Source organism: Egretta garzetta, unplaced genomic scaffold, assembly GCF_000687185.1.
Source record: "Egretta garzetta isolate BGI_Z169 unplaced genomic scaffold, ASM68718v1 scaffold656, whole genome shotgun sequence".
Lineage (NCBI taxonomy): Eukaryota > Metazoa > Chordata > Aves > Pelecaniformes > Ardeidae > Egretta > Egretta garzetta.
Window position 1 is genome coordinate 1,044,690 of NW_009259968.1, and position 23,477 is coordinate 1,068,166.

General features: G+C 38.2%; 1 protein-coding gene across 1 annotated transcript in view; it reads right to left on the reverse strand.

Moving 5' to 3' along the window:
* The window catches only part of CNTN1 (contactin 1), an 88,158-nt gene that overhangs the window by 25,219 nt on the left and 39,462 nt on the right, over positions 1–23,477 (reverse strand). The window contains exons 13-17 of the mRNA XM_035895771.1: positions 17,559–17,679; positions 12,683–12,841; positions 9,259–9,408; positions 5,743–5,813; positions 107–341 (exon numbers count right to left, since the gene is read on the reverse strand). Of these exons, the coding sequence (XP_035751664.1) occupies positions 107–341; positions 5,743–5,813; positions 9,259–9,408; positions 12,683–12,841; positions 17,559–17,679 (736 nt within the window). The remainder of the gene's footprint in view (positions 1–106; positions 342–5,742; positions 5,814–9,258; positions 9,409–12,682; positions 12,842–17,558; positions 17,680–23,477) is intronic.

Here is a 23,477-nt window from a genome sequence, read left to right on the forward strand (position 1 = left end):
GTATGTTGCTATATTAATCAGTGTCAAGGACCAGGTTCTCCCTACTGATGTTGGTAGGGTTGAATCTGGGCCCTCAGTGTGAAACTTACCCGGAACCTTTACTCACCATCTTGTGCTGAATAAATGACAGCAGTGAGACTGAATGGTCCATCCCCTTTGTTGTTAAAAGCTTTCACTTTTACTTGATACTGGGTTGAAGGTGGCATTGATTCATCCTTGTGGACATACCGGCCAATTTCAGGATTGGTAACTGTAACTCTTCTCCATTCTTTCTCACCAAATGGCTTGAAAGCCACTATATAACCAAAGTTATTGCCATAGTGGTATTCTCTTGATAAAGGCTAAAGAGGCAAAAGATAAAATGTTACTTTTTGTATCCAATTAAACAAATGGATCTCTAATGAAATGTACATAATACAGAAAGCATTGATATGCACACAGTAAAAAACCACTGAACTAAAGTTCCATTTTCTCCTGGTTTGCTTCTATGGTTTGCTCCCCATCCTTTAAAAAATACGCCATCTTCATTATGCAGATCTGCAGTAGTAGCATATCTGCGACTAAAACATTTTAAGATCTTGTTCCTCATCCAAACTCAGTGCAAGACACATCATGTTACCTCCTACAGAAAGAAAACAAGAATGATTGTGTACTAAAACTGCTGTCAGCTGTAGCTAGCAAAAAAGCCTTTCTTAAGGAGTGATAATGGATGTGTAACAGGGACATGCTGTGCAAGTATATGGGTCCATGTGTGTGTGAGGCGATAGATATTCTTGCAAAACAGAGAAAGAAAACTTATGTGGCTGGGCTAAATTATATTAATTTACCTAAAGTTGGTCACCTAGGCAACTTGCATAGCTGATGAAGAGAGATGGACACATTTAAAGAATGATTCATCCTACCACTTTTCACTGACAATGCAGGGGGCCCAGTTGCTGGTTTAGACTATCTACCTAGCTTCTAAACAGCAAGAGTTCAAGAGAAATGACTCCCACTTTCAGCATGAGCATTAAAGGTACCTATCCAAAATATTTCTTAAAACTATAACTGATTTCCTATACCTACGAATACTGGAAAATACAAAATTATGGAAGACCATCTGCTATAATGAATTTTGCTGCATTTACCAAAGCTCTACATTCAGTGATCCCTCCTCAGTCCACAGAGCCTTTACCACAACTATTAGACAGTGCACCCAAAGGCCAAAATCATGCCATTCATCAGTGCATCTGAAGGCTGACCAGAAGCATCTTTTGAAAATAAAATCCCTGCATCACCTTTTCCCATACCGTAAACCTCACAGAGACAAAATAGCTTATCTTGAAGCAAAGGCCCTGGAGCAGTGCAACAAGAGTAATTACTCTCTTTAGGTGTTTGCCCACAACTGTAGCACTTCAGTCAATGTGTGTGGAGATATTCTGAGCAAGGATTTATGAAACTTAGGTGTTTTGGCTCGTAGTGGAACGAGCCAAAAAAACCCCAAAACCCTAGCTCACAAATTTTTATGTTCATATTTGTTTGAAGCTAGAACGGAACTCCAAAGATTCTCTGAGAAAGAAAATTCAGGTGAAAACTCACTGCATTTTTTGAACAATAGAAACATTTAAGTTTTGACTTCAGAAACATAACACATGGATTAGAACACTAGTATACATAATACAGCCAGAAAAACACTAAGAAAACAAACACAAATGTCAGAACTCAAAATTTGAAAAACGTCTGGTAAGGACATATGAACAATGATGGAACTTCTTTTCTTCATGACAAGGCTTCCAGGAGAAATGCACAGAATCAGGCCAAAGGCTGGGACTCTGACTTTACTCAGCTTAAGGTTAACTGACCCCCACCCCAGGTGTGCCAGCTATCAGATCCCATTGCATCCCATTTTATCTGTTGCTGCTGTAAAGTTTTACCACTCTGCAACATCAGTGCTAAGATCACAAAATAACCATACAGCAATATTAAAAGCAGGCAGCCTTCAGCTGGTGGAGGACAGAAAGCTGGTTCTAGATGACGCTCCCTAGAAACTACTGCTTCAGCATGCAATCATCACTGGATACAAGCAAAGACCAGCTGTGAGAGTAAGGCCCAGAATCCAGCAGGTTTTACCATCTGCAGAATTCAGTAACCAGTAGGTTTCATCTTGCTTGCTGTTCTTTTTTCCCCACACTTAACCGAATCTCTAGCAGAAAAGTGGCTCAGTTCAACCAAAAACTGGGAAGCGGCCTCAGCACACCATGACTAGGGTTAGGGCACTCTTCTAGAACATGGGATATGTATAGACAATCTTCCGGTCTGAGTGCCTCTTGCTTCCTGGGTGGGTACTCTAACCACGATTCCATGTTGCAGAAGACAACTGACTGATGCAGCTGACTGCAGGTCTCTGCATACATGACTTCATTGGCTTTTCTGGGGACCACAGATGAAATGCTGATATATGTCAAATCTGAATTATGATGGAGCTTTAGACAGTGGAAAGATACCCATCTACCTACAACGTGACTCCTGGGAACACATGAATGACTTACGTATAATTGGTAATTAAGATGACTGCCAACAGATAAAATACAAGAAACCCCTCATGCCAAAAAGGAGCTGGGTATTTGGTCTCTAGTTGTGACGCTAACCACAAGCCACCAGACAAAGACTTTATCTACAGATCAGCCGTGAAAAAACAAAACCCTAGATAATCCATTTTATGTGCTTAATTTTTTGTGTGTCAAGCACATTCTGAGTGTACCTATTGGGTGAGGTATAACTCATGTCTTAGCTTGTTTTGTACCTCAGGTCTGACTGGAGATCAGGTGAAAATTGAATACCTAGTTTCCCAGAGCAGCTAACGTACCTTCATGTACCTGAGTTTAGATTCATAGGCAACCTTGCAATTCAAAAAGTAGAAGATTTCATGGACTCGGTCACCTTCGATAGCTCATCTCCTGAATCTATCATCATACGTAGCTGCTTAAAATAATCCAGAATCCTATCTATCTCATATGCCAAAGTAAGCAGCTTGGATGCAGCCCTCAGAATGATTTTCAGCCAGAGCAAACTTTAGAAAGCCAGGGCTGGCACTTAAAAATTATATTCTGGAAGGTCTTAAAATGTTGAAAGCAGATTGACCTCCAATGGCTGCACATATTAAGTAAGTATAAGTAGCTGAATAGTTTGTAGTATCCATGAAAAACTTTGAAAAACAAAACAGAAGAGGGAAAGACAAATGGGGGAAAATGAGGAAGAATGGGCATGCCACTCCTAGCTCTCTTTCTCAGTTCTTTTTTCAAAACAAGACTCAGAAGAGCTTTGATTGCATCTCTGGCTGTCTCATTCAACATGGGCTTATGAATCATAGCAAAAGTTGAAAGTGGGTTGGCAGCAACATGTGAACCTGCCATACATTTTGTTCTTCTCTTCTTAATTAAGGACTATTTTGAATAGCATATGCAAATGTCAGCACATTTGGGGGAATCAATATACACCTTTATCTTAGCCTTACAGATAGATATATTATTGTCTGTCAGACAGGCTCCGTAAATCTAATGCCTCTATTAAAAAACACTTGCTAGACATAGTATAGAAGATTCTTGGGAAGTAAATATTTGAAGCCGTGCTTAATTTGTCTGACTAAATGAGCTACTCATTAACAGAACAGATGTAAAAAGCATGACATTAGGTAAGAGAAATAATTGGAATATAAATTATTTGGGTGTATAGGAAAGACTGAAATGATCTTGTACTTCAGATCTTGCATTAGTCACTATTTTCCTAGTTATAATTTTCGTTTTTTCGTTTAGTCACAGCCAAGTTTTCACTGTATTGAAAATGCCACGAGCATGGGTCTTTACATGCAATACAAGAAGTAGCTCTGTAGTTTGTTAAAGTTTTTATAAGACAGCACTTGTGAAGAAATAATAGAATAATCTAGGTCTCATGCAAATGTCCATTGCATGTGATCTTATTTGACTTTTGCTCTTCTAAAATAAATAGAGATCAGAATCAAACCAATTAGGATACATCTACTTCCTAACCTATTGTTAGGGGAACTAAGAAATAACCTTGTCAATATATCTTAACAGAAGTGTGAATCTTCCTTTTTCAGAAACTTAAGAAATTTTTTCTTTAGGAGAGTTCATTGCTAAAATACTTTGGAAGACTGAATAAATATTTTGAACTGAATTAAAAAAAGAAAACAAATCAGGAAAGCCCAAATTTGTTAGCCCAAACATATGGCTGACTATTTCTGTGTCACACTTGAGAACTCAAAGAGGTTCAAAAAGGAGGAAATATGCATATTGATTAAAATTTGTAAATTCATAAGGAGGACTCCTATGCAACAATGACAGAGTTGCTGTTGGCATTATGTCATCTTCATATGACTTCACAAAAGAACATAGAGGTAAATAAGCTGCTACAGCTGAAACAAACTATTCCCCAAAAGACACAAATGGCGTAACGTGCCTCATAGCCTTATGAAGGTGAACAGAAAGGTTAAGATAAACCTGGTAATTTTTTCAAGCATAACATTTAATCACCTTTCTTTGCCAGAGGTTATGCTTCTGTAACTCTGTTTTTTGTGGATACTGATAGGCTCTGACATGAATCAGATGGACTTTTTTTTGCTTTATTTCTCCTCCCTAGCTTTCCCAAATACCCTTCAGAAGACTTCAACTCCCCCTTCCATGCAACTTTTGCTGACACAACAACTTTGCTTATAAATTCTTATCCTCTCTTGTCCTGGGTTTTGCTTTCTTCCTATCTTCTTGTCTCTTTTCTCTTCTTCCCTGTTTTCAGGAGCATTTTTTGCTCCACCATATAGGTAATTTTCAAAAACCATTGCTTTGATACCAGAATGAAGACAGCATTTTTATATATATAGCTATATATACAAGACTTTTTAGAGACAAAATATCATGGACTGAATACCTACGATACATGAGAGACATTAAATTTTCAAAGACTTTGCTTACTGAAAAGGTATTTTTAAAAAAAATTTTACCAAAAAGATTTTAAAGTTTTCATTCCATTATTTTTGTGACTAACTTTTTATCTCTGCCCCTTTCCCCTTTCTTTATTTTGCTTAATACATAATCATTACAGAAAACTTAATGGCTTGGAGGAGAAGAATATCACCAGTACATGCATATCAATGATTGGCCAAATTGTGGTATGCGGCAACATTGGTTTGTGTTACCAGCAGTATTAGCATAAAATAAAACTTATAAATTGTCAATATATAAGAATTTCCTTAAAACTCCAGTTAATAATTATGACAGGCTAGTTTATAGAATGGTAATGTACTTTTTTTTTTTATAATGCCTGTGTATCTGTGCACAGCACATTAAAGTCATAATTAAGATGTTATACTTTTAGTTGTAGTAGGCAAATCTGCATGCTATTCAGATTGTAACTTTAAAAACCCTCAAAGAAAGATACAATAGGCAGAATTTTCACATGCAGTTACATCAATGCATTATCATACTCAATACGTGTTTCAGTCTATTTAAAACATACTCAGAGAATGTTTTAGATCGTATTTTAGAAATGTCCAATACACAAATATCTAAAGTATCGCATTCCTCATTCCTTTTTACGTATTTTTATGAGAAAAGTTGGAAAACCTACATACTGTGTACAAAAGTCCTGCTCTCACATGAGCAAACATGACAAACCATCCACAGGTTTCAGGAGGAGCAAGAGCAGACACAAGGAAGTACAGGTTTCATGACATCTCAGTGTAATACCTACCATCCATGTTATTGTCAGCTCTCGATTGCTTCCACCCCCTCCTCCAACGTCAGAAGGAGCCACATTAGGAGCTAGAAAAATAGAAGAGACAAGAAAAATTACTACGAATGCAGTCAGTAAAAATATCACTATTTACTTTTCTTTTTACCAGCAGGGCCAATGAACACATGTGGCACACACAATTAAAATAATGATAGTCTGTAATAGCTGTGAGAGTCTGTGGTATTGCCAAGACTAATGTATAGCTACTGCTGTGGGAAACATGCCAGTTCCAACCATAGCTAGCAATCAATCATTCTTCTTTTTAATGATATTCTCTACAAATTTTTAATTGAATATTCAGAAACGGAACACTCCTCATAAGCCTTAAAAGAAGCACTGTGTATTGTTCTTGTGCTTCCTCAGACGTTGGTATGCCACGGGCTCAAGCACCCAGGACTTGCACATGTATTTACCTTCACAGACTGTGATTAGTTCCATCTACTTCAGTGGATTTTCTCACAATGTATAACGTTAAACCCATAGATATATCTTTGAAGCACTGGCGTCCTAATCCTACTCTAGATTAGTGGCCCATGTCTTCTTGATTGGCATATTCAGAATGGGTAGATGTTCAGAAGCAAAGCTGGTATAGCACTCAGTAATTTACTGATTGCATTTTACATTGACATTCTGTGTAATTTGATCTGTCATTAGTACACAGCTGAGTGGTAAAGCAGGATACTCTCAAGGACTCCATTACAAATCATTCCTGTATTCTCATTTCTGTAAGACTCTTTGCACGTATGATGATTCTATTGCTATCCTCTATGGTGCCTGTGTATTTATTCGCTATCACTCAAAACTGAGGACACATAAAGTACCACTGAAAACTGAGGAATTATGGCCCATATATAGTGTATTAAACATGTCCCAGGTGATCATGCATTAGCTACATGCACTATCTACACAAATATGTTCTTTGTGTTAAAAATCCTTATATGATCAGGCATTTTCTCCACTAATCATTGAATATCACAAGATAGTAAGGGGATGGTTCCTAAGTGCTCTCCCATTATTTAAGTAATATGTTTGCTGAGACCTTCTCTGAGGGTCAGCTGAGGGGAAACACAAAGCAGAGAATTAATGTTTTCAGAAAGCATAAAAATATGTAACAAGAAATTTGAAATTGAAACCAGCATTCAGTGCATGGTTTGCGTTATTTGTTTCTCGCCTTCCAGAAAACAAATTAGTGGAAAATGAGACTAAACATACATATCATGGCAATTCAAGAGGAAGCTTGAACTTATTTCTCAACCTTGTTACTATTGAAATACACAGCAGTCACACTATCTATTATAAGCATAGAATGCTAGTGCTAAGTTAGAAGCAGAGGTTTGCTAGAATGCTTAAGCAGTCAAAGATACACAGGCTCCCAGAGAAGAGAAAAAAAGACTATCTAATGTCTTACAAATTACCCTTTTCAAGACAATCTCCCTCATTCTCTCAACCATTAAAACCAGGTTTCTCTCTCCATTAAGACCAGGTTACTAATTCAGACAGCTATACTTAGACAATTACCCTAATGCATCCAGAAGCTAGAATACATAAAAGCAGACTTTGATCCATTGAATTTCAAGAAATCACTGTGAAATTTAAGTGTTGATGAAGCAAGCAGGTTTCATTAAGAAGAAAAATCATAGCACACGTTCTTAGCATGCTAATAAAAATGTTACTGAAATTACAGTTATCTACAAGAAGAGAGACTTCAAAACTGAAGACACTGATAATGTTTGAGTTTAACAGACATTATTTGTCACTCATACAGTACAACAAAAATGCAGCACTATTTGTTGCTGTTTAACGCAGAACAAATATTTAAAATCCACTACAGTGTGTGGATAAGGGTTGTTGCTTGTGCAACAAAATATTTACCTTCTTCAGATTTACATGACAATGCACACGCATTACTGGTTCCGCAGTACCTTGGAAGTTGACACAGCAACCCAAATCCTATTGCTGCTGCTCATAACAAATTGCAAAAAAAAAATTTATACCGTATTTTGGCACAGGAAGAAGTGCTGACCGATGCCTAGGAAGACTACATTAACATTTTGCTTTGTTTCACCAAAAATGTCTCGCAGTCTGCCAGAAACGACAATGGTGCTGTGCATGGGGAATCAGACAAGAGACTCAACAGGCTACCTCTTGTAAAAGCAATGCATCCTGATACAAAACTGGAGGATTTTTGGGAGGCTACAACAGATACCATGAACGTGGCACACTGCAAACTGCAGGACACTACCACTATTCCACCTGTGAGCATTATTTCCTCTCCCTTTCTGTCTCTTCTCTGACATTCCAGAAATTTCTGTTGTGCACCGGGCACTCCATGAAGTATGTGTAGATTTCTCATTTAGATTCCTGGGCCTTCAAATACAGTTATTTCCTTTTACTTTAGTATGAAAGTTCTGTGGCTTTTCCTTCTCTGTCCAAATTAGTTTAACAGATTGTATTTCTTTTCTCCCTAAACAACAAAATTTTTAATGGACCAAATGCAGGTATTTTTTAATAAATGTTTTGAAATTTGCAATGCAAACATATTTTATTTTGAAAATACTATCTAATCAAAGCAATGACCTAGCAGGTGTAATTGCCAAAATTAATTTTTCCACTTCGGTTTTGTATTTTTAGTTTCAAATCTCAAGCTGTGGGACAACAATTGTAAATATATCCAGGTTGCACATGGGTGCTAATATGTGTTAAGGAGTATATACTGGTACACAGGCTTTGTTGCATACAGTCTTTCTGCAGTCATCCATTACCTCCTATAGCACTGCCGTTATCTCCTTTGTACAGTCACACCAGAATGTGTTATCTTGACTAATAACATCTAATTCCTCATTTTGGAGAATTAATTTTAAAAAGGATGCGCCTGAGCCTAAAGGATATCCTTAAATATGCTCTGAGATTTTAACACTGAGCAATTAGACTGATAAGGGCATATGTTGTGTTGGATAATGTCAGATCTTTGACATGGAATAAGAAGACACAAGACCAAACCTTCAATCACAGAAAAATGGCATTACCCAGTATAACACACATCCTGTCATCTATTCTTTATTTAGAATACAAACTAAAGAGCAAATGGACATTTGCCTTGTTAAACACATGCATGTTTTTTCCTAAGTCCTGTACCGTGGTCCCAAGCATGTGCATGCATTCATACGCACACAACCTGAGTGATAGATACAGTGGGGGATCTCTGAAAGATACAGTATGATTCCGTTTCAGCAGTGGAGGCAAATCTTCTGTTTGTATCATGATGTTTCTTTCCTGTCTGCTTTGATGCTATCACAGCTGGACAGTCTGGTATTTGCTTACTAAAATCTATAGGAGTTGATGGCTGAAAATACATTCTCTAGACTTGCATCTTATAAAGTACTTTTTCAAATAAAAAAAAATTACAAAACTGATTAATAAAAATGTGGAAATTAAGAAGCACGTTAAAAAACTTGACATTTTCTGTTTACGTACGAGCGCCTTCAGTTCTAATTCTCTGTGATGGCATACTAGGTTCTCCCGTCCCCAAAGTGTTTGTTGCTATTATCCGGAACTCATATTCCATCCATGGAATTAAATCAATCACTGTAGCAGATTCCATATTTCCTTCAATATCTGACGGTTCTAAAAAAAAAGAAATTGCTTTAGAAAACAGCGTTTTTACAATAAAGTCAGCCAACAATGTGGCTGATTTCGGCAAAACTACCGCTACTCTGAAACCACAGATAGCTGACTGAAGGAAACGTGATGTTATACATTAGGAATATCATATTTTACAAGGAGTACTCACAGCAGTGACTGGGAATTTGGAAACCATGATGCTATCTTGGATAAACCTTTATAGACTTGTAAGTTTTAACTGGGTGTGAACTAGCAAAAGAAGTGCATGTAGTTATGAGGTATCCTTACTAATTACATATTGTAGATGAAGAATTTCATTTTACCTACAGACAATTGCAACGAGAAATCTGGAATGCAGAAACAGTAAAATAAAATTCATGACATAGACAAGGGCTAGACATGTGCAAATGTAGGTTTCGATCAATTGATAAAGAGTGGCTTATAAATTGTGGTCATACTTGGGTGCACCTTATTAGTGAGCACGCTACAACTTGCTATCTAGTTCTGATCCAACAAAGGTCAGTGTTCTTGTAATTCCTGCAGAAAAACTTATTATCATGAGGATGAGCTTCTTTACCATAAATCATAAATAAAATGCGTAAGTCATGACTCTCTGTCTACAATCCACAAGCAATAGGGGTTGTTTCTACAGCTGTCTGCAGTTATAGAAAGACAGAGGACTTTCATTCATTGCGTGGGCCAAGAGCTGTTTGTCAAACTAGAGTCTTGGGTTCAGAGGGAGATGAGAAATGAGATATTCTGCAACGGGAAAGCAGCTGGTTTGGAATTAAAATATGAATGCAATAGCTGCAAAAAAAACGCGGCACGGCAGTATAAGCTCTGGATGGTGACACAGCTTTCCTCTACCTAATGACCATTACGTTTTTCATTCCAAAGGGAGGCCCTGAAGGAGAAAGAAAAACATTTTCCATTTTCTTTGCAGCTGCCCACCACCCTCCCTCATCCTTACTCAAATTATCCTTCTGTCCAGTCAATAGAGCCATTGCAAACCTCCTACGGCATCCACGCCACAATATAAATTTGGCATTCCTTTTCCTGGGCTACTTTCAATTTCTTTGTTTAATCTTACTGTGCCACAAATTCACAGAATAATTATGAGAATCTGATCCCCTTAACTGGAAAGAGCAACATAAACGTGAACAACTTATTACATAACCCTTTCATACATATTTCCATACTGTGAAGTAGAATTCACTTTTTTCATAAAACACACTCAATACTGTGCAACCTGAGATGAATGATTTGGTTTGGGAATAATGGCAGTAGCAATAACAACAACAATATTTCCAAAGTGCAATGCCAAAGTATATTCTTTTGTTCCATGCATTTAAAATCAAGAACATGAACGAAAGCCTAAATACTGATGAGAGATCACTTTGGACTGTTCATCATGCTTCTTTCACGTGAAAGTGAACACTGACCCAAACTGGGAGGAGCTCAGCAATTAAGTAAAAGCTTGCAGTGGTGCCAGATATGGTTACTATGGTAGTTTTACCTATTTTTTGAGGGAATTTTCTATTAATCAAAATGACTCAGTGTGGTTGAAATGAAAAAGCAATGATTTTGAAAACACTGGAATAGCTCGTTTCAACTTTTCAGAAATGAATAACTTATATCTTGCAAGCTAGCTTCTTAAAAAAGGAATTCAACAATCTAGATTCCTCCCTGTCCCACTCAGGATATGAATCCCACTTGCCATGCTACAGCATAAGACTGACTGCATGTCTCAATGACTCTCTCATTAATTCTGTGAAGCAGAACTTCAGAGATGCAGAGAAGTGCATCCCATCCTGCCTACAAACCTGCAAATAGGGAATCTTCCTGAGAAGTGAGAGAGATGGCTTCAAGTGTCAGCTCTGAACCACACAGAGCAAGGTTCTGAATCCAACACTTGTTTCTAGTTCCTACACACGTTTCTAGTTCCAGTAACACGCAGCACAAAAGGAAGCAGTATCAGAGCTGCCAAACCCTGTTTACAAATTCTTCCCATATCTTCCTATAACCTCATTTCTTCCCAACTCCTTTTTTTTTTAAAAATTAAACAGAATGAATAGGAAATAAAATATAATTTATCCTGAAAAAAGTAGAGGCTGATCTAAAAAGATCCTCCCTCCTGAGCATATTGTACTGAAGCAAATCATCAGTTGAACAGCTAATTTCTACATCAATTATTTTTTTAAAGTTCAAAAAAATCTATTCTACAGAAAGTATTAAGCAAGATATCAGAGATAGGAAGGGACTGGGGAACCTTCTAGTTTTATTTTCTAAGCTACTTTAACACAAGTCATATACTAGTGCTGGCTGTTGGAGGTAATTCTGTACAATAGAGCTACATATACTACATATTCTAGAAGAAAAATATGATTTAAGGCAGTAGGCCTAGTATTTTTAACTTTTTACTCTAAAAATGTAACAGAGATTTTCAAGTCAATATGTCGAAGTCTATTTCTCAGATATCTATATCTATAGTTTCAAAGGACAACTTAAATGAAAGACAATAGCTGAAATCATTAATATTATTAGTATTTAGAAACGCTGAGCAAGTGGTGCCTTAATTCCACAGAAAAGCACTTAAGCTATAATTTATTACGGTGGCATAATGAATCATCATATTGATAGGACAATTCTGTATAGCTTGTAGCAATGCTATCCTTCATAAAGCATTCAAAGATACAAATAGTTTAAAAATATTTTCATAATTTATGCATTTATGTTAAATCGTGCAAAGAAATATACATTAGCATGCCCTGTGTTCAGGTAGGTGCCTCCTCAACTGCAATTATGTGGCACAATGACGACATCCAGTGGTTAGAAGGATAATCTTAGCTATGTTTTCTCTAGGGGTGCCACTTTTAACACAGCTGGAACTTAGTCTGCTCCCAGGAAAAAGCAGACTTTTTTAACCAACTTTCTGTATAACAAATACAGAAATGAAGATACCTGCTTGTCATCCAAATTAGCCTGTAAATCAAATTTTACAATTCTAGAAGTCAATGTGTAAAGTTTCAAGTGACAACGGAAGAGGTAAAAACAAGTTGAAAACTCTGGCCTGTTCTTTATTTCTTGATATGGAACAAACCTGTTGACAAGACACTGACAGGATGGTCCCTCCTCTCAAATCCTGTAGCAAGACATTAATAGCATCCTTGGTTTCCATTTATTGCGACTATTTGCTGATTAGCCAAGCTTTCTAACTATCAAAATCTTTAAAACTTATTGACCTTATTACTTCTGGCTTATTACTTATTACTCTTACCTGTTTTGGCATCTTTCCACTCCTCAGATAGAAAAGTTTTTGACTGGATAGTGTATTTAGAAATAGGGCTATGATTGTCTGTTCCACGACTCCAGGTAAGTGCTACAGCAGTGTCTCTAATTTCTTCTACTCTTATACCTCCGGGAGGGCCTGGAGGACCTGAGAAAAAAATTGGCAATTCAATTCACAAATTAAATATTCTGAAAATGAAAGTTCACTAACTTTCCTACTTGTAATTACCAAATACAAGTCTTTTGAGTCTCACTTTCTACTTAAGAACAGATTGAAAATGTAGATATACATTTTAATACTCTGCTGAGTGATTCAGAGGATAAATGCTCTTGCATCTAACAACTACCAAATGAAACTTCCATGACTCCTGCCTAAGTAGTAATACCGAGATTTTTCTTAAGTAAAAAAACGATACTTTGAAACTTGTGCTACTCTTTTTTCAAGCAACAGTGAACTCAGACTCAGAAAAATACACAAAATATTCTGTCTTAAATTCCACTTTAATGATGACCTTATTGGTGGCCCATCTTTAATTTACACTTCTGCTTGTGCTATATTGGCCTTGACTGCAATTTATATGGAAAAACTTGTAACTTATATTGGAGAAAAATCATACCTTGAAAGACATTTCTCTAGACCTCTTCACGTTTCTCTTGGCCTTCGTATTAACCCAATGTGGTAAACCCACCATCAGATTCAAACTTCCTACAGACTAATACAACTTGAGTAAAAGCAGAACTAGGCAGCATTTCTCTACAGCTCTACAAAAGCCTTCCCATAATAAGAATTTTAAAAATCCATGCCAAAATGTGGAATCCGCTACACCAAACTAAAAGCAGTCTTGTAAACTACGTAGGTAAAATCGAACAACCAGAATAACCCCACAAAGACCACCAACAAGGAACAGAAGCACTAAGCTGTCAAAGGGAAAACATTTTTCACAAAACAGCCATTCCACATCTTCCCTTTCAGTCTGAATCATCAAGAACTACCTATAAGATAATTTCTGAAGAGTATTTTCTTTTTCTTCAAAAGGCAGATACTTGCAAAGATTGATTTCAAAATTCATAGTTCTAGTGAATGCAAGAAGTCATGAACTAAATACAGATGTTGCCTCGATGGCACATTACTAAGCTCCCAATACCCAGCTAAATTGTTATAGATAGAAGCTGCTTGTCTTAAACTAGTTCAGTCTCATCTCTATGCTTTTCAAGTATTAAATACTATTTCTGCTCAAACCAACTACTTAAAACAGTTATGTTAAAATAACATCAATTATTCTCAATCCATATTTAGCTTTAAGTTTTTTAGTTGTACTTCAGATCTGAAGTGATAGGCCTGTTCCCAAAACTTGACTGTTTTTTCCAGGTCTATCACTAAACCTAATAAATGTTATTAGATCTCTTCACCAAACCTCGTCTGGTTTATTTCTGAACAATAGTAACAGACAAAAACTGCTGGAGTGAATGCTTGCATTTTTCTAAATGCATTTTTTACATTTAAAAAAATTTCTTCTGATTACTACTACTCCCACACCTCTACTTTGTGTGAGTAACTTTTTTATTGTTGCTGTGCTGTGCCTTGGTCCCCAGAAGAGAGGCTAAAGTGTGCAGATCAACAGGTGATTTTTTCGTAGACTAGAAAGCTAAGAGAGTGATGAAGGAATACATATATGCGAGTATAGGAATCTTCAGCTGTAAAAGGCACCACAATGGTCTGTAAGCTGTGCTAAACCCTCTCAAACTTACAGTAATTCTGTAACCCAAAGCTTAGTACCTACTTACAGACTTGGCATATATTTTCAGATCATTCTTTTCATATTATTTGTTCCAGTTTTGTTATTATGCTTCTGTTTTATATGGTACACAGTTATGTGATATATATTAACTATTGTGTAAACACAGAGACAATGCTTTAGAGCATTTAGAGGAGTATATTCTGATTCCACATTCAGAGATAATAATATGCCAACATGATTCAGGTAATTATCCAACAATCTGATCAAACAAGTCCCAGAGCATATTAAAAAAACCAACAAGAAATAACAGGATATATTTGTCTGCAGTATTTACAGAGAAAACCAAACCCAAACCCAAAACAACTCAACAAAAAGAATGGAACAAGATTTCTACATCAGTTGTAAACACAGTAGGCTGAATGTATCTTCAGCTCTTGAGCTCTTTATTTTCTCCATAAATCTGAGCAAAAGAAACCAAATGATATTGAATGAATGAAACAAATATACCACCACATATTGTTGTTCCTCTGTTTCAATGAATTTATCCTTCTAAAAAGCAAGCAATCCCATTCCCAACTCCAAACGTATTCAAATTTAGAATGGTTCCTCAAAGAATATATATGCCATTGCTTAAAAAGGAATAAGCGTGACCACTCCACGCAATCTTTTGGGCCATGGCCTATGACTTTGACAATCAAATTCCTGATTGTTTCTTCTCCTAAGATCCAAGAATAGTTCCCATTTAGTATCCTTGGAAAAATGTACGTCAGTTGACTACTGGATTGTTCGTAACCAACTTCTATTAAAATTCAAATCTTGGCATTGAAAACTAATCTACTAATTAGCTTTCTTCAGACCTCCCTTTCAAGGTAAGGCCTAAACACATCACTGCATGTGGAAACAGCCTCTTACTCTTCACAGAGGATGCACAAAGTAGAAGCTGTTGCTACGAGCTGATTAAAAATGGTTGAGGGTTGAGATGAGGGTTATTAGTCAACACGCCACCCTGGTAACGTGTATTTGCTAGCCCAGGTCTCAGGCAGGTAAAGCCTGAGACCCACTCTCTTGCAAGACCTCAAGCCCTCAAGGTGGAAGGTATGGAAAGGTTCATCAGTCCCAAGATCTTTCTTTCCTTCATTCTTTAGGCGATACCTCTTACAACTTCTCTTCTCCCTGTCAAAGTTTCTGAAAACGACATGTGTCATGAAACACCAAGGGCTAGCTGCTCCCTCAGGAAAGCTGAGCCAGAATCCATGAGTAAGCCCAGGGTTGGCAGTTCCTTCACCAATGGGGCACAGTCCCGCAGGCTCTGAATATAGTGGGCAGAGCTGGGTGCTGATATGGCACTTCTAGGTACTGCAAGCAATGAATCAGGTGCACCCAGGTGACAAACTACTGCATATATCCAAGCAGTCCATTCAGGACACAAACTACCTACAACATAGGTCTGAAGCCCATCCAGGAGGCAGGGCCAGAGACAGAGCTGGAACCATGTCTGTAACATAGCTCCAGTCAGGGCTGAAGGTCCAGGGCTGAGCTTAACAGGGCTCCTGGGCTTATGGGCAGTTGCATGGGTGGATGTCCCTGGTGAGGCTGGTCAAGGCCATTAAGGCCTGTTGGTGCACTCAAGGGCCTGACAGCCTTCAGTGTACTAATATCACTTGCAATTCTCTGGAACACAACAGCAATTTTAATACTCTAAGGTCACATAGGACAATCCATGTGAAATGTTAAATTGGTTTGTGGACAGACAAAATATCTTCATGTGCCTGCCTAAACAGTGGCTATCCTTTATTGCTTCATTGATGAGATGCTCCGGAACCTAGCTCTGCATTTTCATACTGTGCTGTTGCCCCTTTCTACCAATTCAGTGAAACTATAATGCCACCTTTGTCATATTTCATCAGATATTTAACCTTGCTCCTTTAAGATGCTGAGTCTTCCACTGACAAAATGGTAGTGAGAATTCCTCCGCACTGAGCAGAACTGTGTTCATCGTATTAAAATCTGAATGTTGAGCATAAAATGAATGCTAATTTCTTCCAAAACATAATGGCAATGATTCTAATTGTAATTACTGGGTTGGAAGGAGAACTGGAAGCTTGATAAGGCACCTTGGCTCTCTTTTTATTTTTAAAAGGAATTGCTTACATAATATTAAGGTGCATGAACAGACCCTTCTCTTTTTCTTTGCAGATGTATTCTGCAGTTTCACCATTTATCATATTTGCTTTGACATTTCATCCAAAACTGATGACATTTCACTGGCTGTTAATACCCAGTGAAAATTAAATACAGAAAGATTTAAGTCCACAACATCCTCAGATGACAGAAATTCAGAATCAAGGCACAAGCTATACTTCAGCTGCTATACAGCTCTATAGTATAAGTGGAACATGGGGCAAAACATGACAGCAATGTGGCTCCAAGTACAAGTTATGCCTGCTTTGAATTGTCAGCATGACAGAGCATTAGCACTTCAGAATGTGTTATACCTGGAGGCACAAAACAGAGTAAAATGCCCAAAGGACATGAATTAATTCACATTATTGAAACCACGCATTGTAACAGATCTTGTAGGATATGTACCGTATGAGCAAGCATGGTATTTCAAGACCACAGTAATGCTTAATAGGCATGAATCAGTTAACAGTGGAGTGACAGCCTCAACTCCAAATATCCTGGTTTCTGTAATTTGAAAACTAGGAATCTTTTTAATGTAGGTCTAGTATGATAAGCAATAATTTAATCCATAAAGCTTTATGAGAAAACAGAATTGGCTTCTTAAAACTGTTATACAGTGGATACATTGAAATGATACCTAAAATCTATTTTTAATAATGAACATGGAATTAAACTATCTAAAGATTACCTCAACGTAACAAAAATACCCATAATAAAAAATCTTTATTGATTTTCAGGAAAACACACACTCAGTTAGACATCTAAATGCCTGGAATAGAATCAGTACCCTGAGTAAACTTTAAGGACTTTATATGCTCATGCACTTCTCAGTTTGATTTCTGTCGTTTCTTGATGCCAAACAAAATAGTGTAAACAACCAGAAACACTCTGCTTATGTAGGTGGAAACCAGCAACATTTCTCTTTTACCTGGAGAACCTTACCTCTTACCACAAGGTCAGCCGAAGCCGAGGAGTTGTCAACAATCGTCTGAGCGGTGCACGTGTACCTCCCAGCATGCCGCAGCTGAACGTTTTTAATGAGCAGCTCACCATTGGATTTAATCTGTCACAGAAATAGCACTTAGTAAAGCTGGTAAACATCCCTGTACAGCTATGTGATACCTGTCTACACGTCCCTCCCAACTGATATACAGTGGTTGCTATGTCCAAAAAGCAAGTGCTTATTTTGAACATGGATCACCCTCAAAGATACATCTGACCTATATGACAGCTCTTGAAAGTGTCCTGTGTTTCCTGTGAAGCCACTGCTCTTTACCAGACATGAAAAAAACAGACATCTTAGTAAATATCTTCTTACAAGCCAACATCTATCTCCCTTTTACTTTTTGAAGCCCATACCTGAACAGCAAATTTAGTCAGGAATTTTTTCCTAAACAGCAGTCAGATGATTTTTCTGCACCATTACCTGATTTTTTATGTAAGTTTGTATGATAGCATGTCCCGGAGTCCTACTAACAGAGCAGGATACTGTTTGGCTCTTCCTTTACAAGCCTAAAGCAGTACAAACATTTTTATTGCAGAGAGGCTACAACCACAGCCTAAATAAAGACGCACCAAAGAGATACCAAAACACAGTGACTGCGAAGAAACAATAATCATAGAATCATAGAATCCTAGGTTGGAAGGGACCTCAAGGATCATCTGGTCCAGCCTTTCTAGGCAAGAGCACAGTCTAGACAAGATGGCCCAGCACCCTGTCCACCTGAGTCTGAAAAGTGTCCAATGTGGGTAGTCAACCACTTCCCTGGGGAGATTATTCCAGTGGTTGACTGTTCTCAGTAATAATATAATGATAATGTTCAACACGTGTCACAGCTCCTTAGGGGAAAGGCCGGCCCTGTTCTGTGTGGCGGTGCTGGCGATGGATGGGATGAGGGCAGTAACCATAACCCCTGCGTTGGGAAGCTGGGCTGCTGGCGTTCTGGGCCACCTCCCAGCCAGCACAGCCCGGGGCAGCCCCTTCCTTGGGTGGCCCAGGGACAGGGCGCACAACGGCAGTTGCTGAGCGGCCAGCTCACTTCCCAGCCCGACCGCGACCCGGCCTCCTCGTGAGGGACGAGCCCAGCCACCCCTGGGCCGTGCCCAGCCCTGGCTGCCACCACCAGACCTGCCTTGCTCCCCTCCCTCCGGCCCTGCGGGACAGGGCCCTTGGTGGCCAGGCCCCTGCCTGGTGCCGGCCATGCTATCCCCCAGCTCAGCTCTCGCTGCTCCCTGGCAAACGGCAGCAGGACCTCCAAGGAGGCGATTTACCGTTCAACGAGGCTCATACACACTCTTCATCACCATCAGAGACCCTAATCCTTCCTCAACACTCTTCACCAATGCTAGACTACTGGGAAGATACATAGCCATGTTTTCAGATGGCTGTAAGGTCTGCTGCCTGCCGCTGCCTGTGGTTGTACAGGTAGGCAAACAGAATACGGGATTTTTGTCCTGTGACACTTGTGTGAACCCACCGAGTAACTAGATGTGCACCTGTAAAACAAGTAGAACAGAGACCACTACATACACCACAGCTATCCTTAATGAAAAACACATTTTATCTTAATACATTTATATAAATGTTTAAAAATAACACACTTGAAATATTTTGCTAATCTATCCTTCATTTTATTTCAGAAGATTACTAGGTTAAATCACAGGGTTAACCATATGTTAGTCTTAAAGGTATTTCCGAAAAAAACCCCAAACGTTCTCTCCAAAATATATCTGATTGCTTTCATGGAAGTCAAAATGCTACAAAAGATTAACAGATGGATTTATACCACACTATGGCGACAGTGGCAACCTTCAGATTTCCTAATTCACTGCAGACTGTTCAGAAATACAATTTTTTTAAAAAAAACCAAACTCTGAGATAACTCACTGCAATGCTGAAATCTTCATATGCAGGAACAAAAGGAATTCAGATGCAAAATGGTATGTAAAAAAGAAATTGCTAAATATTTAGGTGTAAGAAGTAGGGCTATCATCATGGAAGGTTCTAGGGAACTGCAACGACCTTCAATACCATCTCAAATATTATGGGCTATCATTAGTGTCTCTGCATTTAGACATTGTGAAGAAATAAAATAAAGCAATGTCATCCAGTTTAGGTTTCCCAACTGAAAAGGAGCAGGGAAAAAAAGTAAGGTTAAATCTTTTCCAAATGTTCCAAAACTAGAATGCCAGTTTAGAGTCTATATTTAGGGGAGATTAAAATAGCCAGATAAAACTATTCTTTTCCTTTCCAAACTCCAGCGAGGATTTTGGATGCCAGCTTCTGCTGGCATAAAATTTCAGCACAAACTGAAATCTATTAACAACATTTTTTTTTTGGCTTAACATAAGAATTCACGTCTTTAAGAAACTACTGAGGTAAACTGGTGATTGGAAAAAAGAAGAATCAAGCACACATGAAAGAAAACTGCTTAATTCTGGCCAGCAATACTTTGGCTGATTGCCTCACAGGGTCAGAGAGAAATGCAGTTTGCATTGCACATTTCAATTTTTGAGTGACACAAGTGCTGTTAGCAATGATCAAACAGATTAGTTGGATCAAGAACAATCGATGTTCTTGATATATTTCTGACCATTTCTCTTTCAGTTATTTAATTAAATAATGTCCATGTGTATATATATATATATATATATTCACACTTTCCACTCAAGACTAATACGACAACGCTTTTAATTCAATTTGCCAGAGTGCACGCAGGATACAGAAATGAGGTGAGTTGGGGACATGCATTTCTGTGCAGGGACAGAGCTGTTTCTATGCAGATGCCCCCCCAGTTTATTAACGAGAACTCCAGGGGGACTGCTTTCGAGGACAGCATCCCTTGAAAATGTGTGAGGATTACCACATAAGCGAACACTGGCTGGCTGCCTGGCTAATCACACGTAAGCCTTTTTTTGCCTACAGTGGTCTAAGCAGCGCTGTCAAGGGCTTTCAGGAAGAAAAATCAGGGGGACTGTCAGTACCTCTAGGGGAGCAGAGAGGGCGGCGACCTGCTCCTATGCCCTCCAAAAAATTGCAACAAAGCTGCAGAAATTCAAACTCCTGGAGTTTTCTGTTCCTGGCTTTTTTTCATTTTGTTCTTCTTGGGTTTCGTTTTAATAAAAGAGACAAACAGTTCTCTATTTGAGTGCTGTGTATGAACCTTTAGCTTATTAACACTAAATGTCATCCTAGAAAGAACCGCGCTGCCTGTGAATCTCTGATCATCGCTCATACTTTGATCTGCAAATAAACATGAGCAAAGGTTGGGCAAAGCAATAAGGTTTAGAAAAACTGCATAAACTTAGAATTCTCATAATCATATTATTACTTCAATAACAAATGATTACAACTTCTTAATAGTCTTAGTATTCATTAATTCCTATGTTAGCACTTTAATTAAAATACTTTATTATATTTATTAATGATGTCCCCATATACTTGCTCTAACATTAATTTCCTGTATGGAAACTTGGTCTTAAAATCTAAATGATGAAAAACAGAGGGGAAAATGTAACATAGTTTAAAAATTAACAGCCCATAGATATGGTATTGTATCTTGCTGGTCCAGAAGCTCTCCTGGAGCAAGGTATTATGCAGTTGGTGATGAAGCTTTCCATACCTCAGAAGAAGCCTAAGTTCTTGGTGGTAAAAGAAGAGCTTACAAAGCAAATGAAGAGCATGGGCATCAGCAAATTCTGTCCACAAATTAGATATGAATGCACTGTATGTTTTCATTCAAAAACCTCAGCTTGGCTAAGTTTAAAAATGCCTTCCTTAACTCAGAGGAAACTGAATCACAGACTGGAAATAGTGATAGCCATACTCAGGGATGTTCCAAGGGTATCTGTGGTTCACCACTCAGTTATTTACCAAGTTTCAAGCAAAGACTTTCATCATATGAGCCCTATATTTATGCTTTAATAGTGATGACAAAAATAGCATTGTATGACCTATTTCTGAGATTCACTGTTCTCTTTTGACTCTCACCTTTGCCAGTGCACTAAATTACTGAAAGCCATCAGAACGTGCCCCTGTGTGATCAAAAAACATTTACAAGAATCCAGTCTTTTGACTGAAAACCATATCCGCTTCTGTTGGGACCTCAGAGACAATAAAGGAACTTATGTTAGTATGAAGCTAACAAGCCCTTTGTAATAATAGAACTAACTTGGCAGAAATAGAAGAACCTGGTAAGCAGAGACAGCGTCTTTTTTTTTTTTTTTTAATTCAGGTTCGAAAACTAGAGCTTCAAAAGGTGTTTAATACATAATGGAGGTAAGATTATAAGAGAATCAATAAGAAGTGATGTGGAAGAGATGGTATTCTTGGTGATGAGATCAGCTTTTCCAAAGCTAGCAAGAATTTGAAACATCTTTTTCTATTACCTGTACTTAAAATTATTAACTCTAAGTGAGTTCACGTGAATTGTTTTGTTCCTGCCAGTAGACGATCTGCTATGTGGTAGATACAAGTAGAACAGATAATCCACCAGCTGTTGATGAATGTTAATGTAAACGTGATTATAGCTGTCTTCCTGATATTGAGATCAGAGATGACATGGGGACACCACCAGTGCAGCTCCATTGTCTCAATCCTATTCACAGGAGAGCTTATCTCACTTCATTTTATAAGCCATGGCAGGGAAGAAAGTTATGGGTAAATAAAAAAACCAGCAGGATAATGATGACAGAGTCATTCCCACTGAAGAATCTCTTCCTTCAGTGAACTGTATTTATATGTAAAGGAAGTACAGTGCTAATTCTAACCCTGAAATGTGGACTGGGAAATACTTCCAACAAATATATTATTCTTCCCCATTTGGGATACCACTGAGAATGCCTGAGGACACTGTGCTTTGTACCAGCATCCCTGTGGTAATATGCCCTGTTATTTCATTTCCAACAGCAGAAGAAGCCTAAGTACTTGTTCACTTATACTCATGGCTCACAACTTTACAGCTGATGATGAAAATTCATATTGCACTGCAAACGCCATTTCTCTGAGTAGCGCTCACACCTTGGCTTTCTCAGCTCCTGCTACCTAACTAGGGATGGGACATGGATTTTGGTAGTTTGTGAAGTCTCACAAACACATAAAGTTACAGTCAACTGATTTTGCAGTGTATTTTTTTTTAATTCCAGCACAGAAGTTGGCATATCTTGATCCTCTAAACAGGCTACATTTCTTTGTGCTGGAAATAGCACTGTGGATTAATAATAGGTTTCTTCAAAGGCTTCTGTCATAGCTAACTGCTCATTGGTTTCACCCTCAGCACTGTCTTCTGCTTTCCTTCCCCTCCTTGCTCTTAACCACTGACTCCATCCATCTCATTCCAAGCTCACTACGTTACTATTAGGCCCTAGCCTCTAAATTTTACCCCAAACCTAGCCAAACTACTAGACTTCCAACTCACTCATGTGTAAAGCATCTCCCTAATACACCAGGGCACTGAAAGCAATGTATTGAGACAGTGCCTTTGGAGAGGGCTGCAACTCTTTTTCAGAAAAAGCACTAGCTCAGCTGATTTGGTTGGCCATGCTTCATGAACAATCACCTGCCCCCTCAATATATTCAACAAATTGTACTGAATGAGCTCACTGTGATGCTGTCTCGCAGGTCGTGTTCCAATCCATACACAGCCTCTTCTTCCCTGACAGTGGGTAACCGAGCTTTCCTATCTAAACATCTTTCTCTAATTCTTCAGTTCCTGTCCCGAAGTTTCTATTGATTTCCTGCCATATAGCTGTAGCTAGACTCCGCACTCTGCAAGGATGATTACCAGGCAAGCAGTGAAGAAAAATTAAAATTTAAGTCTTTGTATCTTTTCTGCTGCAGAAAACTGTGGAATGCGCAAGGAG